The sequence below is a fragment of the Tinamus guttatus genome, unplaced genomic scaffold (genome assembly GCF_059628265.1).
Source record: "Tinamus guttatus ecotype Peru unplaced genomic scaffold, ASM5962826v1 Tinamus_guttatus_pri_ptg000621l, whole genome shotgun sequence".
In the NCBI taxonomy this organism is placed as follows: Eukaryota; Metazoa; Chordata; class Aves; order Tinamiformes; family Tinamidae; genus Tinamus; species Tinamus guttatus.
The window spans coordinates 48781-65422 of NW_028289155.1; the positions used below are offsets into that span (position 1 = coordinate 48781).

The following is a 16642-nucleotide window of genomic DNA, read 5'->3' on the forward strand; positions in this document are numbered from 1 at the left end:
CTGCGGGGACCTGTCTGTTGTAGGACTCTGGGCTCTCCCACTTCTCCAACCTGGAGCATACCCAGGCACATCAAATAATTCTTAAAAATAATAATAATAATAATAGCATTTGACCATTATGGACTTACTTTCTTAGGTTTTTGGTCTACTGCTACAGCGTCCCGGCCTTGCAGAGCTGACACACGGGGTCACTCTTAAAGACAAGGTATGGAGTGCATCCCCTGCTCGCTCCTGCAGACTATATTAATTTTTAAAAGAGCTAAATTGATTTCTCATCTCATTCTATCTAGTAGTAATGAGCAAAACAGCTACATGGCAGAAAGGCTGTTCTCCATGGCCTATTATAGTACATTAAAAAGCCATTAACTGCAGGGTTTTCTGTCTTTACTGTGCAGGTTACTGTCACTGCCTGAACCTAGGCAAAAGCCCAGCAGATGAAAAGCAGGGAAGGACGTGATTTCCCTTTAGTGCTCTCGGAATATGAAATCTGCAGAAATCCCTGAAGAAGACAATCCAGGTCTAAAATCTAAGCTATGTTTCTCATGGTTTAACAGATTCCTGCCTTCCTTCCTGTTGTAACAGCCTAGATAAACCCCTTTATTTATGCTGTTTTGGCAACACAGGACATGAGCAAAGCATTTAGACTGAGAATAGCAATTAAACATCTTAAAGCGCAAGGAGGTTTTCACTGCCAACACTACCTAGACATTTGCTATGCACTTACTTAAGTAGCACCTGTGTATTTATTAATAGCAACCAACAGTTTCCAAATTCCACCCTGGCCTCTTCTTCACATGGACTTGTGGGTCCAGCACTGCCAGGTGCTCCCATGCTTTGCTAGACCTGGACTCTCCTTCAGTCAATGCTCCTTCTTTTCTCTAATCAGCCTTTTCCTTTACAGTCCTGTGTTTACCTCAGTACTTTGCCCCTACCACTCCTCCAGGCAGTGGGGATCTTTGTAGTTAAGGGCTGGCAGTTCATTCAAACCTTAAATGCCATGAACAGATGTGCTGATCATCCAATAACTAGTTGTTTATAGAAGAAAATGTTTCAAGGACATTTGCAAAGCCAAAGCACCAGTTAGGATATGATGTTTCCACACCAGAATTTGGAGCAGGACAAGATTTCTTTGAACCATCAAGCCCCTTAAGCCCTTTCTTTTAAATCATTTTCACGTAAATTTCACATAAAATACATTGAAAATAATTATGTGGAATTTCAGTTTAGCAAGCTGTGAAACAAAGCAAATATTCACACAGGGTGAATGCCATTTATGAATTTGCTAGATTTATATCAAGATAAGCATCTGGGAGTGGTACCTATTTTACCCCCATTTAACCTAAGTCGAGAATTGGGATGAGTCTGTGGCCCCAAATGTAGCACTTGCATTCAAGGACCCTTGCACTGACCTATACCACTTTCTTAATCCAGATCAAAAACCCACACAAGGTTGGAAAGTGCACTGCACAAGGAGGAGGAATTTGTTCTTTTGGCGACAAACTCAGGACAATGATTTTTACACTCACTTTAGCAGCCCAAGGAAAGTCACCCACTGCCCTACAGTTGAGATGGTCACTAGCCCACAGTCAATGTTTTGTCCCTTGATTCAGCAGTCTGGCGATGCCTGCACTCCAGGTAACCATGTTTTATTTCCCTAATGATGTAATTTTAGTCTTCAGTGCTGTAAGAGTAGCACCTTAACAAAAACCCTTTTATGAAAACGAAAAAAAAAATAGCACTTACAACATTTGTGATATCTATGTAAAGCAAACTATAAATAATTCATTTACTCCACATGCATCTGCATCATTTGAAATGCATCAGTGCTTTTATCAATACAGTGCGATGAATTAACATTGCCCAGAATAGGCTTGGGGGCATTTAGGATATCCAAGTTTGTTGATCTAAGCACTATTATTAAAGGTAAACTGAAATAAATTACCTCAGTTACTACCAGACAATTTTTTCAGCATGGTAAATAAAATGCATTAGTTCTAGGTCATTAAATTCAATATTAGACTTTAAAAGATTCTGTAATGTTATTAGTAAAACATACAGTGAAACACATGTAGTTCAGAATTACAGACAAAATGACCACTCTACTAGGATATCAGTTATTAGGATATTTTTCAGAGGACTTTTGACACAGAAGACTAATTTCCATTTTCAGAAGCTATACATGGATTGGTTTTGGCTCTCACTGCCAGCGAGGTTTCCAAATAACTAAGTCATTTCTGAAAATGGCATTCAGAACCTTTTGCTAATTTGCTCTCTATTCCTCTCTGGGTAAGAAGAAACAACATTTAGCCAATTTTGCAGGTTGAGAGAGCTGAGCAGGAACCTGTGACAGCTAGGCTTGATTTTCAGATTTTTTTTTAGTCAACTTTCTATGAATCTGAGCAAGTTCTTTGGCGTTTCTGTGCCTCGGGGCTCCTCACTGCGTGGGTAAATTGCACTCTTCACCCCTTACTTTTTTACCTGCACTATAACCTTTTTTGTGAAGGCCTGGCCCATGGTGTCTGGCCAGTGTCTAGCAAGAGAAGACACACTCCTAGCCAGAGCCTCTAGTCACTAACATACAGCCAAAAAGCCTAAAACCCTGGCAGCAACCACTGCTATATGCACTCTGTCTTGCCAGATGCCAGCAAGAAGGCTGGAAAATATCCTCCAAGAAATAATCATGGCATCTTGCACCCAATGAATCACAATAACCAAGGACAGTATATTATAGGCTGCTATTGTATTTTTCTAATAACAATAGCAGAAAAACCCTTTTAGTGCAGGCAATATGTATTTACCATTAAATCAAATCAAAAAAAAAAAAAAAGATAGGTGTAACTGTCCAAGAGTGGTGCTGGAAATTTGGTCTTTGCTGCTTGTCTTAGCATCAGGATCATTTTCTGTCTCCTTGCAAAAAATGGCCACTGCTGTCATGACCCCAAGGGATAGGGAAGAGAAACCAGGAAGACAGATTCAAAACTGGCAGAATTCATTGCAGCTCAAAAAAAAAAAAAATCATAATCCAATCTGCTTCTCACATTGTGTTCAGCAACAGTTACTGTACTGGGGACAAGTCAGCTGTTCTTCAGTATCAAGAATTAACACCTGTGTTTATCCAGGTTTTGGGCAACTGGTAGGGGAACTATGCAGGATTGCAGAGAGATTTTCACAAATCGGAGTTAAAATCCTGCACCAGAAACACAGATCAGTGGAATATGGGAAAGGCCTAATAACTGCAAAGTCTAACTGCAAGGTAATGTGGTGCTTGAGCCTAACTGATAAGCAGTGGAGACTGTGCTAACGAGCCGGCCATCTGCCATTCAGAAGAGGACTAACAAAAGGCTGCGCAGGACACTCCGATGTTGTATGGAGGAGGATATGCAAATGAGGAGATGTCCAAATACAACATTTAAAGATACACAGTGTGAAATGAGCATATTACAGATGATAATTGGAGCTTGCATGCATGCTTAGCATATGGACAACATAATTGCAGTTGTACAGTTAAGGAAAGCTCACAATAGCGGATGATAATAGAAGAGCGCAGGATGCGATGTACGGAATGATGAATAGAGCGGTGCAAGAGATGAGGAATTGAATAGATGTATCTGGAAAAGAGCCACAGCTGGGATTTGTGGTTGGATTGCTAGGCAAGGTGGATGTGGTGGTGTGCTATCTGATCGCCAGTAGCGTATCAAACATCCTCTGCTGTATATCTACTATATATACTGCTGTGCCTTCTTCTATACGGTCCCGAAGAAATAAACCCTCACAGCAAATCCAGGGTTAAAAAATGCTATGGGGCAAGTCTAAGCAACAACAATCCTTGGAAGAAATGGAACTAATAGCAAATACAGGAGCAATTAATTCTGGTCTATGACATATGTTGCTCCACTCTGGAGCGTTCTTACTAATGCAGTGACACTGAGGACTGCCACAGAGGAAGGCCCCAAAAGCTGCAGCTGATTAAACAAAACATCCCTTCCTCGCCTTAAACCACCAGGAAAAACACAAAATGGAATTTAGAATTACAGCAGCTACATTAAAATTGTAGGAGGTTCAGACAAAATTCGATTTTGAGCTCATCTCTCACTTTATGCCAGCAAATTTAATAGCAGTTTCAATAAAAAGGATGCAAACATATCCATGGGCCACCTCAAGTCACCATTGAAAGCTTAAGGAAAGCTTGCAGTCTTTGCATTGGAAATGGAGTTATGTCGATTTTGACCTTGAGTATCATTTTCTTAACTCCTTTGAAATCAAAAGTATGATATAGATACTGACTGGAAATTTGTTATTTCCCTTACCCACCCACCGCATCAAAAAAAAAAAAAAAAAAATTAAACAGCAGTGCATCCTAGCAACTTCCGTGAGCTCTCAATATGGTTTTAACTGCTATCCTGCATAAACTATCCTGAATAAAGGTAATCGTTGGAATTTTACCACTCGGTCTAAGATTTGCTGAAGTCAAAAGTAAGACTTTGTTCCTTCGGTGTGCTTGAAAAAGCCTCTCGCTTATTTGAAAGAACACAGATGTTTTACTAGCTGAACTATTTTGGAAGAAAATCACTTGGATGATTCAAATACTCCTAAACATGCAACATGCTTCATCTTCAGTGAGACTATCAAACTCCCATCTTCTGCAATAATGAAGAGAGGAAAAAAAAGAAGGAAACGTAGATTTGAAAGGAGCCAAAATGATTGTATTTCTCAGTCTGTTTTGCAGCTCTCTGAATGACCAAAATATTTTGATGTATAATTAACAGTAGAAAAAGGAAAACAAGGATATATTACAACTAACTACATTCTAACAACTGTGCTGATTCCTCACAGAGCTTAAACTCATTTTGTCCGTTGAGTCCTACTTATAAAAATACATTTTTTTTTCTGCTAAGCCACTGCAGCGCTCTCATTGCACCAAAATTTGACTTAGGCATTTTCAGAGTCTTTCATTTGCATTTAATAAAATAAGAATATTAGAACAGTAGAAATATGTGCCTGGGAATCAGAGCTACTGGTCTTTCATCTCAGTTGTCAGTGACCTTAATCAAGATTTTGTCACTTACCCAGCTACAGAGAGCTGTGCAAAGCAACTATAATGCAAAAACATAACCAATGTTGTAAAATGGCTTTGGGTCCTTTGATGAATGTCATTGCTGATTAGAGTTTTGCCCTTAAAAGCTAAGTTACCCAGGGGTAAATCTAGAGAATTTCTATCAGCTTCATGAAATTTGTCTAGATATAATAAAACCAGAATATGTGACATTAGCAGTACAGCAGCAGGACAAATTCTTCTAAAATATCAACACAGGTGTGCACAGCATTACTTTGTATTTTGTCCTTTACAGAAATAATACTCTTGTAACTTCAGCTGGAGCAAGGCTGATTGATGTTAAGTTGCACTAGAGTCAGCAAGAGCAGCAGGAGGGAGACTGAGCTTCAAGCTTGACACTACTGGACTCTTAATAAAAGTGTATATGGTGCCAGTGGGTGATCATGATCGGAAAAAACACAGGACTATTGTATTTGTGCAGAAGACTGCAGTTTTGTGGGTAGAAAAATCATCTTGTACCCATGAAAAGCTGTATTCATCACAGAGAGAGGTAATAAACTATTTACTTTGATGCTTGATTCTCTGTTCCCACTAAAGTCCGTTTAACTCATTATCATTCCAACATAGCCTACCAAATAAAAAATCAGCAGTAAAGGTCTCAATAAAGCACCTCTCCCCTCATTAGGGCCACTAGGGACATCAGTGCCTAAAGCAGAAAGCTAAATAAATAACTCCTGCCCGCGGCACAGCTAATATTCCTGTCCTCATTCATCACAAAAAGTGGTTGTGGGCTGCAGTGTTCCTCCAGGGTACACAACCTCCTAAAGAGCTCTGGCCCAGCAGCACGTGTGTTTGCCAGGAGCTTCTTGCTGGCACAGCTGAAGTGGTGGGAAAAGTCAGAGACAGCTGGGCTGAGGGTGAAGGGGAATGTGTTAATTCTGCACAGCCCTTGAATGCTCTTTCTTTTCATTTCTGGTATTAAAATTGCTCCCCATGGACATAACAGCCAAGGCAAGCCAAACACGAGGAAGGACTTGATCCAGTTCCCCACTAAATTCAGAAGAAAGACTAAGAGTTTAGCTAATAATAGAAGCTGGACTGGAGCACAAATGAATGGTGTGCCAAAAGTCACTTTATTCCAGCCAAGGCTTCTTGAGGGAGCAGCAAGTGCCAGCAAGAGCGGGAATCCACGTCTTCACAACACACCTACCTGGGCAAAAGCTGCCTGCATTAATTACAGGATTATTCCTGGAATGGGAAGTGGACAGCAATATAGGATGAGAAGAGGCCTGCATGCAAGCACTGGCCCAGATGCTGCTGGACCACTGCTGTGCTAGTTACTTAGCAACACTTCACCTCTCTGCCGGCAAAAAAAATGTTTTCATGAGGGACCATAAGCCAGAAGATTTGTTTATGCAAAATAATGCTCGTGATAGCGTTCCAAGCACTTCCTCCAACTGCCTGCCCCATTGCCTATGGAGTTCGGGAAGCTCTTGGGGACAAGGGCTGCAGTTTTCACTGCACGGCCACGAGCCCAGGGGGATTTGTGTATTAAGAAACAGTAACAGAGCCTTGTTGTTTGCATATTTTTGGTGAGGGAAGTTAGAATAGGAAATTGGAGAATAGGATTTCAAAGGAAAGAACAGATGGAATAAATAAGAAAATAAGACGAGGGACCAGGAGAGTGAAATAAGTGAAGAAAAGACACTGCAGCTGAGGTCTAACTCACCAGATATCCATTTAGCCTCCGGGTCGTGAATTTTGAAATCAGCACTGAACAGATCGTCCACCGTTATCTTCTTCTTCTGAGACAAGCTGTTATCTTCCACTGTAAAACATTCGAAAGCAAACAGCTTTTACTGCTAATTTGAGATGCATCTGAAAATAGAGCAGCTATGAGCGCCATATCATATCTCATTTGGCAACGATCCACACTGAGCTTTCTGCCGTGCACAGGCCCCTCTGTAGTGTCAGCATTATAAAAGGACCAGTTTGTAGTCCATAGTTAGAGACCATCTTACTAATACTGCACAGCTGTTTAAGCTTGAATACAATAACTGCAAAAACATCACTGTATGGTTCAAAACATACACACTGTCAAAAAAAAAATTAAAAAAAAAAGGTAAGAACAGCCCTACACAGTTCTGACTGTACTGAAAGATACTAAAACTATTCTGAATACTAGGGCTGCTCTGCAATTGTTAATTGAAACAATAGAAACTATAAAGTAACCAAGCTTCCAGAATTTAGATTTTTATTCCCTTAAAAATGTCACACAGGACTGGACTTGCAGATGTATTTTGACTTCTGAAGTTGCAGATAGATTATTTTAGATATTTCCAAAGGACTTTCAGCAAGAATCCAGCACTCAACTGCACAGATATTTTTGAAAAGCCTGTGGGATGTGACCCCTGAGTAAGGTGGTGTAGATAATAATCTTCATTTTTAGCAAAAGGACATAAAACTTCACTTGCATACTCGACTGCAGCATGCAAACTTCAAACTGAAGAATCAGACTGCAATTTTCAGATTCTGGAAATTCAGATGGTAACAGACAGTGTCCCTCAATTCCTTCACCCTTCTCTGTTCTGTAGCACACTCTTTACCCTGCAAAGATACACTCATCCTCTTCTGCTGTCTTTCATACAATCATCTTAAGTCTTGTGTGACACAGAAACAATAAGAATATATATATTAATCTGTAAATAACGATTAAATGACAATTTTAAGACTGAAAGTGTGGTTACTTATTACAAAAAGGCAAGGGAAAGGCAAGGGAAAGGCAAGGGAAAGGCAAGGGAAAGGCAAGGGAAAGGCAAGGGAAAGGCAAGGGAAAGGCAAGGGAAAGGCAAGGGAAAGGCAAGGGAAAGGCAAGGGAAAGGCAAGGGAAAGGCAAGGGAAAGGCAAGGGAAAGGCAAGGGAAAGGCAAGGGAAAGGGAAACACTAGAAAGTAGCTTATGGTGTTGCAGAATTTTTAAACAAGGCACAAAATTAACCTCTTGAGATTGACCACTGGCCTCTCTTCCTGTAGTTAAATATCTTCTCATTTGCCTCAATACTTCTCTGTAATATAGTGGTTATATAAACACAGCAGAGGTTCTTGGGCCTATCATTAAAGCATATATGTTAAAGTTCATAAAGTGTATACGTTAAGTTCATCTTACAGATGAAAAGCGTACACCTTGCATCTCAGTTTTTTTTTTTTTTTTCTGAAAAACATTTTCATGGAATCTCTGCAATCAGTCCTAAATGTGTTTGCTCTCTAATGAAGCAGATTAAGCCACATTCTGAGGATTTCCACAGCAGGTCTCTGTGCTTCAGTGTCTCTCATCACTATAGCATTCTAGTGCCTGAGGTCTACTGGCATCATGTAGCCTTAAGTATTTTTAACATTGTTTAGTACTAAACCTGCTACAGTGACTGAACAGACGGGTGATTAGAAACTGTGGAAACAAATTCCTTTCAGTGTTCAGGGCTTTTTTTTTTTTTTTTTTTTTTTAGGAGAAAAGTCTATTTTTATTTCACTAAGCTGAAGCTCCAGAGCTACTTGAAAGCATTGCAAATTAACTACGAAAAATATCTTGTCCCACTAAAAGCTGTTATAATATAAATTAGTATTTTTACCAAAACATAGCATATTCTGAAAATTTCATAATTTTAAGCCTGGTCGAGCTTTCAATCACACTGCTGAATTTGGCTTCTAAAGGAACAAAGCACACTAATACAAATTGTCTGCCAAATCCCTCTATGTGATAATGTCATGCCAAGTTCTTTGTCATAATCTTATTTATTAAAAGGAAAAACATAGGTCAGAGGAAGCTCTTGCAGTCAGTTCCCACCATGGCACAAGGTCCTTGTGCTGGGGACCCAGTAAGTTCAGGCCATGCAGAGCACAAGTCTTGCAGGTTCACAGCTGGTTCAGGCACCAGTTCTCAAGAAGTCATGCCAAAGAAGAAACTATATCCCAAGGCTCGATTCCTCCTGGTACACAGCAAGGGACAGGCACAACCATTCACTCTGTGCCAACGTTAGGCTGGTCTCACCACAGCATCGTGGAAGCTCAAACACCTCTCAAAGGGCATCAGGAAGAGGGAGAGGCAGTAACTGAAGCACACATGCACATCAGCCTCCCTCAAACATCTTTCTCTTGGAGACTGTTACTGTCTCCAGCAGTATAGATCCTGTAATGCACCATGGATAACATCAGTTCCTTCTATATCGGGAGAAAAAAAAATCAATGATTTTTAGTGAAAAAAAAAAGATTTACTGATCTCTTATCTAATACGTAGGTCAGGTCAGTTGGAGCATTCTTTAAGAATGCCTTCTCCATTCCTCTGACACCCATGGAAACATTTGCAGAGAAAGAACTGCAACTGTAGGATCCACGCTGTCCCCAGTAGCACTCTGTAGAGTCTAAGCTGTGACTGGTGAACCAGCTGATGAACACAAACCAGGTGGAGAACACAAGCTGTGTCCACACACAACTGCAGAGACCTTGGGGCTTCCTTAGGTTTATGGAGGGAGGGGATGAGACACGTGCCACCACCTCCTTTGCACTGATATCCCCACCATGAGAGGGCCCAGATGCCCCTGCCAACCAGGTGCTAACTGCACAGCAGCATACAAACAGTGTGGGGAATCAAAGAACGCGGGACATGAGAGTCAAATCAAATCCCACCAACACAACAGCATTGAGCACATGCTGAGAGAAAAAATGGTGTATAAGCCATGTTATATGCTTTTAAAATGGTGTATAAGACACATTCACATACAACAGTTACGAATAAACAAACTAAACACTTGCACAGCTGCTCACAGAAGGACGTTTCCTTGCTACTCCTGACTAGCAAAGTTACACTAGGATCACTGGGCAATGCATTTGGCTGTCTGACAGTGTACTGTGAATTAATGCCACCCAAGGACTACCGTCAGCATCATTTCTGTAAAAAATGTTTCCTTGATTTTTTTTAAAAAAAATAATATGGAATTGGATGTTCTTTTTTTCTTTTTCTTCATCTGAAGGTCAGATTTGAAAGGAACAAACTTGATATATATCTCCACAAAGCTCAGGAAGAGAGCTGCAGAAAGTCCTTGCTTGTCTTACCAGAGGGCCTTATACAGCAGTCTTTTCCTAGGCAAAATGTTTAATGGATTTTTTTTTTTTTTTTTTTTTTAGTTTTGAAGCAAAGTTTCTGATGAATTTGATCTTCTCTTTGATGTGTGTGTGTGTGAACATGAATATTAACTTCGGCGTGTGTTAATACAAATACACACACAACACTTCTCGGAGAGGACTCATACAGTTATCACACACTGCGACAAGTGAGCAATCATCAGTCAGGGATTTCATTCCCTAGGGTGAAATCCCACACATTTATCATTTATATGAAGAGCTTCTTATTTTTCAGAGGTGGGTGGAATGGCAGGTCTCACCCACACGTGATAGACTCCTTCAGAGTAGGCGATTGCACGCATGCAGTATATTATAACTAAATACAAGCTTTCACCAGTTATTGCTTCTTTGGAAAATGCTGTTCTAGACTATCAAAAGACGTACAAATCACAGGAATATTGATTTGTTATTAGAGTTTTATAAAATAAGATCAAAACATTAGCTATCAATAAAGCACTGCTGTTGTAATTACGATGCCTGCTGAATGCAAGAAATGGTGCTCACAGTTTGTGAGCTGATCTTATGCACAATTAATGTCTTCCTTCAAAGAAATTCAAGCTAGTAGGGATTTCAGCCTTTCCAAAGCTGAATACAGAGGTAAAACCTTTTTTAAGGTTGTGAATTGATTTGCAAAAGAAACTCAAGAAGGTAAATAAATCCCTTTTCCTCAGTTATTAAACAGCTTAATCGGCATCTGCTCTGCTAAGCAAACCTTTCTCATTCTCTATTGTATCTCACTCACTCTTTTGCAGGAGACTGTGCAGATTTTCACAGTGGAGGGGAAACTTGCCACCGTGATGCAAGACATGGGTCCAACTAACCATTTTTCTTTGCACACAGTTGCAAGCCTGCATTCTACCCTGTATTCCAGACATGCCTCAAATCACTCTCTTTAGACATTCATGGTGTTCGTTGCTGTTTTTATAGCATCTGCTCACCACATGCCTTAGTGTAGCATTGAAAAAATAGGCCTTCAAATCAGTGGCAAAATACTGAAAGAAGGCGACTTCCAAGAGAGTGAGATGGCCACTATGGACAGGTGTTAGTGGAAAAAATCAGAGGTAAAAGGATAAGGGATATTGTACTGGCAGGACAGTGTCAGCTTGAACTCCAACATTGTCATCAGAAGAAAGACCTAAAAATTTTAAAGTATTGTCAAGCATTTTGTTCTGCCCATGTCAGACTTCATCACCCCACCTAAGACATTTCCAATTGGGAGTCTTTTTTTTTTTTTTCACCAATGCTGCTCTCACACTTGGCAGCAGTTTCTCATGAACATACATTCACAGAGCTGCTTCACTGCCTTCCTTTGTTATCCTCTGTCCTTTCCTCTGCTTTGAATCAAACATTTATCACTTATTTTTCAATTTGGCTGCCAAAGGATAAACAAATCTCCTCTAGTGAGGAATTATATGGAAGGTAAGTGCAGACCCCTCTTTCTTCCCCTTCTGGACAGGCTCCTAGGTTTTCCCCAATCCTACCTTGCTAGGAAGTACTATCTACAGTCAGGATTAGCAATTCAGTACTTGTTACATTTGCCAAGCCAATCTCAATGTCTCACTTAACACTGACTGGCAGGCAAAGCCTGTGGAATGAGCCTCCCATTACCCTGCACCATAGTGTGTCCTTGTAACAAGCTCCAGGACCAGTGGCCCAGGAGAAGACTGAACTCTGCTGCTGCCAAGTCACAGCAGCAGCTTAAACTCTCTGATTTTATCCTTGATGGAGTCTCACCATGAAGCAGACTGCATCCATAATAATAATAATAATAATAATAATAATAATAATAATAATACAGACACAGTATTGAGCTCAAAAGTTTTGTAATCATATGTGGGAGAAGGTTCTGAAACATCTGCAGGGAAACTCCAATCCAAATCCAGTCTAAGCAAATAGAGTAATTGGAAATCTCAGAAACCATGAAAATTTAGCAAAGAAAATGACATTGGATATTCCAAAGATATAAACAAAGAGACTCCCTCTAAGGCGCTATTTGGAGCTGTTGCTAAGTACATACTAACAACTGTGCGATTTATGGCTATATGCATATACACATATTCATCCCAAGGAGACTATATTTTTTGCGTACGCACATACAAATATAAACACACAAATACACATGTGAATTTTATGTATAATACTGAATATGTGGATTCCACATTTCCATATCAAACCACATAAAATAAAAACTCATCATAATAACTCATGTGTACTCCTGTCTTTCAAAATTAGAGCACACTACTTCAGAAGAGAACTGTAGGGTGTCAATGCTGAGTACATTATTTCTGTTGAGGCACTTGCCTCAATACCACCTCTGCAGTGCCTCTAGTCTTAACAGTCATTAGTGAGTTTTATGTGTCATTTCTTCTATAGAGAAGTTGGAGCAAAATTTAGAAGTCCTACATAAAATCTATGCTGAGCCCAGAATTAAAACAAGTGCTAAATTTTCAAAGGATTTTATTCTGACTCCACATCATATAAGATCCTTACAAAAAAAAATCCTTATTACAGGTAATCGTGGAAAAAGAAAGACTCCAATTTAGAGTGTATGGGAGACTGTGCAGGTATATTTAAACTGTTGCTCATGTATCTATCTATATGGATATATATATAAGTGGGAGCTGTAACCATGTTCATATTTATGCAGTCTGATTTATCTGAACTACTGACAATTTCTGGAAGGCCCTAAATATGAATTTAGGAATCTAAGATTGAACATTCATTTTTGAAAAGTCTACACCATACTTCTGTAAAATAAAAGATAACATTTCCAAGCTAATGGGGAAGGAACAATATTCATCACTGCAAACATATTTTTCCTGGTGGGATTACAGATCCCAACAGATACAACCAAAGCATCTCAGAGAACATTTAGATGAACTGAACTGTCCAAGGGTGTTAAATCTGCTCCCTAGTGAAAACAATTTAAAGAAAAACCTTAATAAAATCTTAACATTACTGAATTTAATTACTGTCTGGCATGACAGTCAAAAAATGCAAACGTGCCTTAACCCAGCTGAAATCTCCAGATTCTACCCTGATAAAATCTTTAACATAGTTAAAAAGTCTTAAAGTAAGAGATAGGTCCCCACTGCATTTCAAACAGCACCACTATAGCTAATGCTACATCTGTTTATATCAGCCAAGGACCCAACACCAAATTCTTCAGCACATTGAAAACTTTGGGATAGCAGGAAATAAACTGCACACAGAATGAAGTTAAATGACCAGAAAGAGGACTGTTTCACTCATCTTCAAATTTAACTCAGTGAAATCCTGTATTTCTTACTTTATCACTGCCTACCCTACAGTAGAACTGTAGAGTGAGAGCTGAGACAGAGAGGAGAGCCAACATGAGCTGAACTGCATGTCAGCTCACGTACTACAGGCTCTTTTAAACTTCCTCCTCACAACTTACATCTCATCTTTGTCACTTCATCACCCTATGCTCTTCACACTGTTTTCATTCCTCGACTCTGTTCCTCTTCTCAGCTGACTACTTTCTATCATGTTGTCCCCTAGGATCATCCGCCTGCACTCATCCACGGAGGATCCCCATTTCTTCTCTTCTAAACATCTCCACAGGGAACATCTTGCCTTCTATGGTTTGTAACTTCTAACCTTTCGTGACACCTTTTGTCTCCTGTGCCTCATCTTTCATTTGTTTGCCTTTTCTTTTCTGGATCACAAGCTTTTCAGAGCCACAAAAGCGCTTTATTTCTGCTCTGTAACTAGTCTCAGAAAGTTACTGTATAAACATGCAATGATCAATAATCTCAATGATATCACATAAAAATCAAGGCTATAGCCTCAGCAGCTACTGCGAGGAGTTTACAAAGGCTATCTGTATAGAACATTGCTGAAACTTGGTGATAGGATTATTTTAAAGAATGTCTCACTGGGAAGATACTAATTACCTTCTGTCTAAGTGCTATCTAGCGCATAGTTATCTGGAACTGATTTGGCAAGCTGTAGCATTAAAGTCTGATCTAAAATCAATCAAATACACAGGCAGATTGGATGGGATTTAGGTGCCTAAATATAAGCATCCAGTACTGTTTGAGTAGTCCATTTTCACAGCTGATACCATGGGTATCTAAATGACTCTGTGTTTTGGCAACCAAGTTTCACACTAGTATCTTCAGTTCAGTTGTCCTAGTCTTTCATAGAAATGCAAAATTCTAAACTAATCTACCTGAGAAAGCCTTGAACTCAATGTCACATCACTCTAAAGAACAGTAAGGATGATTTGCAATCATTTTGCAATCCCCATTTTGCCCTTAGAAGTGTGAAATTACAGAGGAAAAACACAATGAAAGTGAGTTAAAGGTGATAAATACCTGGCGTCAGGAGTATAACAGAGGTGACAATCAGGGAGCAGATAACGAGAATAACAAGTAAGGCAATTGCAATTCCTTTCCAGTTTCTCTGTGGAGGATTACTCCCCACCAGCTCCTAGAAATATCAAAGGAAAGTGAACATTTAGCAAGGGCGCTTAGACAAGGAAACAAAACAGCAAGGTTTTCTTGTAAAACCACACCATGTACTCCATAGTTGTGATAATGGAAGCAAGCAAGCTAACCATAGCTCATGCTAGTTTAATACATCATGGTATTAATTTAATTCATTCCACATCAGATTACATAATCAATAAATGGAAGGAGTCAAGCATAATCTGGTGTTTCACCTCTGCGATGAGTTTTCCTGTGTGAGGGCAGGTAAGCCTTGCTCTGATCCTTGGGGCACTGTCACTGCTGACAGCCACCTCCCTCTGCCTCTAATTCCCTAGACTCCTCCTCAGGAGCAGAGGGATGAAGAGGAAGGATCTGCCATCCCCAGGCTGCCCCTAAAAGCTGCAGAACTATAATTTGGCAGCCACTAATTAGGAACAAGGGGAAAACAGCCAAAGGTTAGAGCAGAAGGCCAACACAGGGTACGTGGTCTTCAAGCAGGCAGGACCAAGGGACTGGGAGGGCCAGAGGACACACAGCAACACAACCCACCCTTCCCACCACTTCCTCATGCCCAGGCCCCAGCGGCCTGTACCAAGACATAGCTGAATTCACTTATTAAAATGCAATTGATTACCTCTTCTCATTAAGGCTGAGAACAGAGTATTGCAGTAGCTTTAAAGGGACTTTGATGATAAGATGCCAGAGAAGGATATGGGAAGATAAATAATTTACAGGGTCATGTATAGAAATTAAAAACCAAGGAGAATATCCCCACCGTGACCTTTTATCGCCTCAGAAAACTTCACGCCTCCCTCAGGCCATTCGTTGGTAGGTCTAAGGACATGCTGACATGCCATGTCTAACATCTACATTATATTTAATCATGATCTCAAAATATTAGAATAAATACTCCATCAGTATTGACTGACTGGTTTGACTTGAATGTGGTTTTACCATATGTCTTCTACATGTGTACAACCTCTGCTCTCACGGTGAAGATTTTATGAAGTGCTGTGTTCACATGCAAAAGATCTTAAATACTTATTGCACTTTATCCCTTTCTTTTCTTTGGAAAAAAATAAAAAGACTAAGCCTTGTAATAGATTCAGTTCTTCTGCAATCCTGAGGATAATTTCACTTCCCATTATATATATACATAATGAGCAGAGAATTTGGCAAATGTCAGTTTTGATGTCAGGGAAACACTGGGAAAATAATGTGGAACAAACTTTTTTTTTTGTATCAATAATCTACTTTACAGAAAAAAAAAAAAAAAAAGGATGATGTTGGGACTCTTCTCCTATACTTTCTGGCATCTAACCTAACTGAAAAAGGTTATGAGTGAGCACTAGAGAGCTAAGCTGTGAGTCATTAAAAATAGAGGTACCATCTGTAAATCTGTTGTTTATTCTACATCTTCAGTTAACAAGAGAGTTCTTTCCTATCTGGTAATAGAGGTAAAAGTTATTACTCCTACTTGCTTCTCCTTCAGCTGCACTTTGCTTTGTATTTGAAATGAAAAATAATTAGATGGAACAAACATATAGTTTATGTCTTACTGGAGGAAAAAAATCCGAAAAGTAGGTCAGGAGCCTTGAGAGATGCAATTTTGCCAACAAGTGAAAGGTGGGATTATAAACCACGGCATTTATAGAACACTTTCACCCTAAGCATCTTAACAAATATTAATTAATTTAATCTTGCAACTGCTTTGTGAGTCGGGAAAGTCATAGGGCCCCCATTTTTCAGGTGGTGCATGGAGGCTCAGAAGAGACTCTGTGACTTTCCCAGGGTTGCATACAAAACAGAAATAAATCCAGGAAATGAATCCTGGTCTTGTTACTCAGTGGCAGAAATATTTTTCCTTTCACAATAAGGCACAGTGTAAACCACAGGGACAAAAGGAAAAAGGGGGACAAAGTATCTGAAAAAATTCTGTGGTGGTACCCAACCACTGCCCAG

At 39.7% G+C, this 16642-nt stretch overlaps 1 protein-coding gene across 1 annotated transcript in view; it reads right to left on the minus strand.

Annotated features, from left to right (window-relative positions):
• LOC148592297 (A-type potassium channel modulatory protein DPP6-like) overlaps positions 1-16642 on the minus strand; it is a 127510-nt gene that overhangs the window by 37095 nt on the left and 73773 nt on the right. Inside the window, exons 2-3 of the mRNA XM_088535248.1 lie at positions 14567-14681; positions 6783-6881 (exon numbers count right to left, since the gene is read on the minus strand). Coding sequence (XP_088391374.1) covers positions 6783-6881; positions 14567-14681 — 214 coding nt within the window. The remainder of the gene's footprint in view (positions 1-6782; positions 6882-14566; positions 14682-16642) is intronic.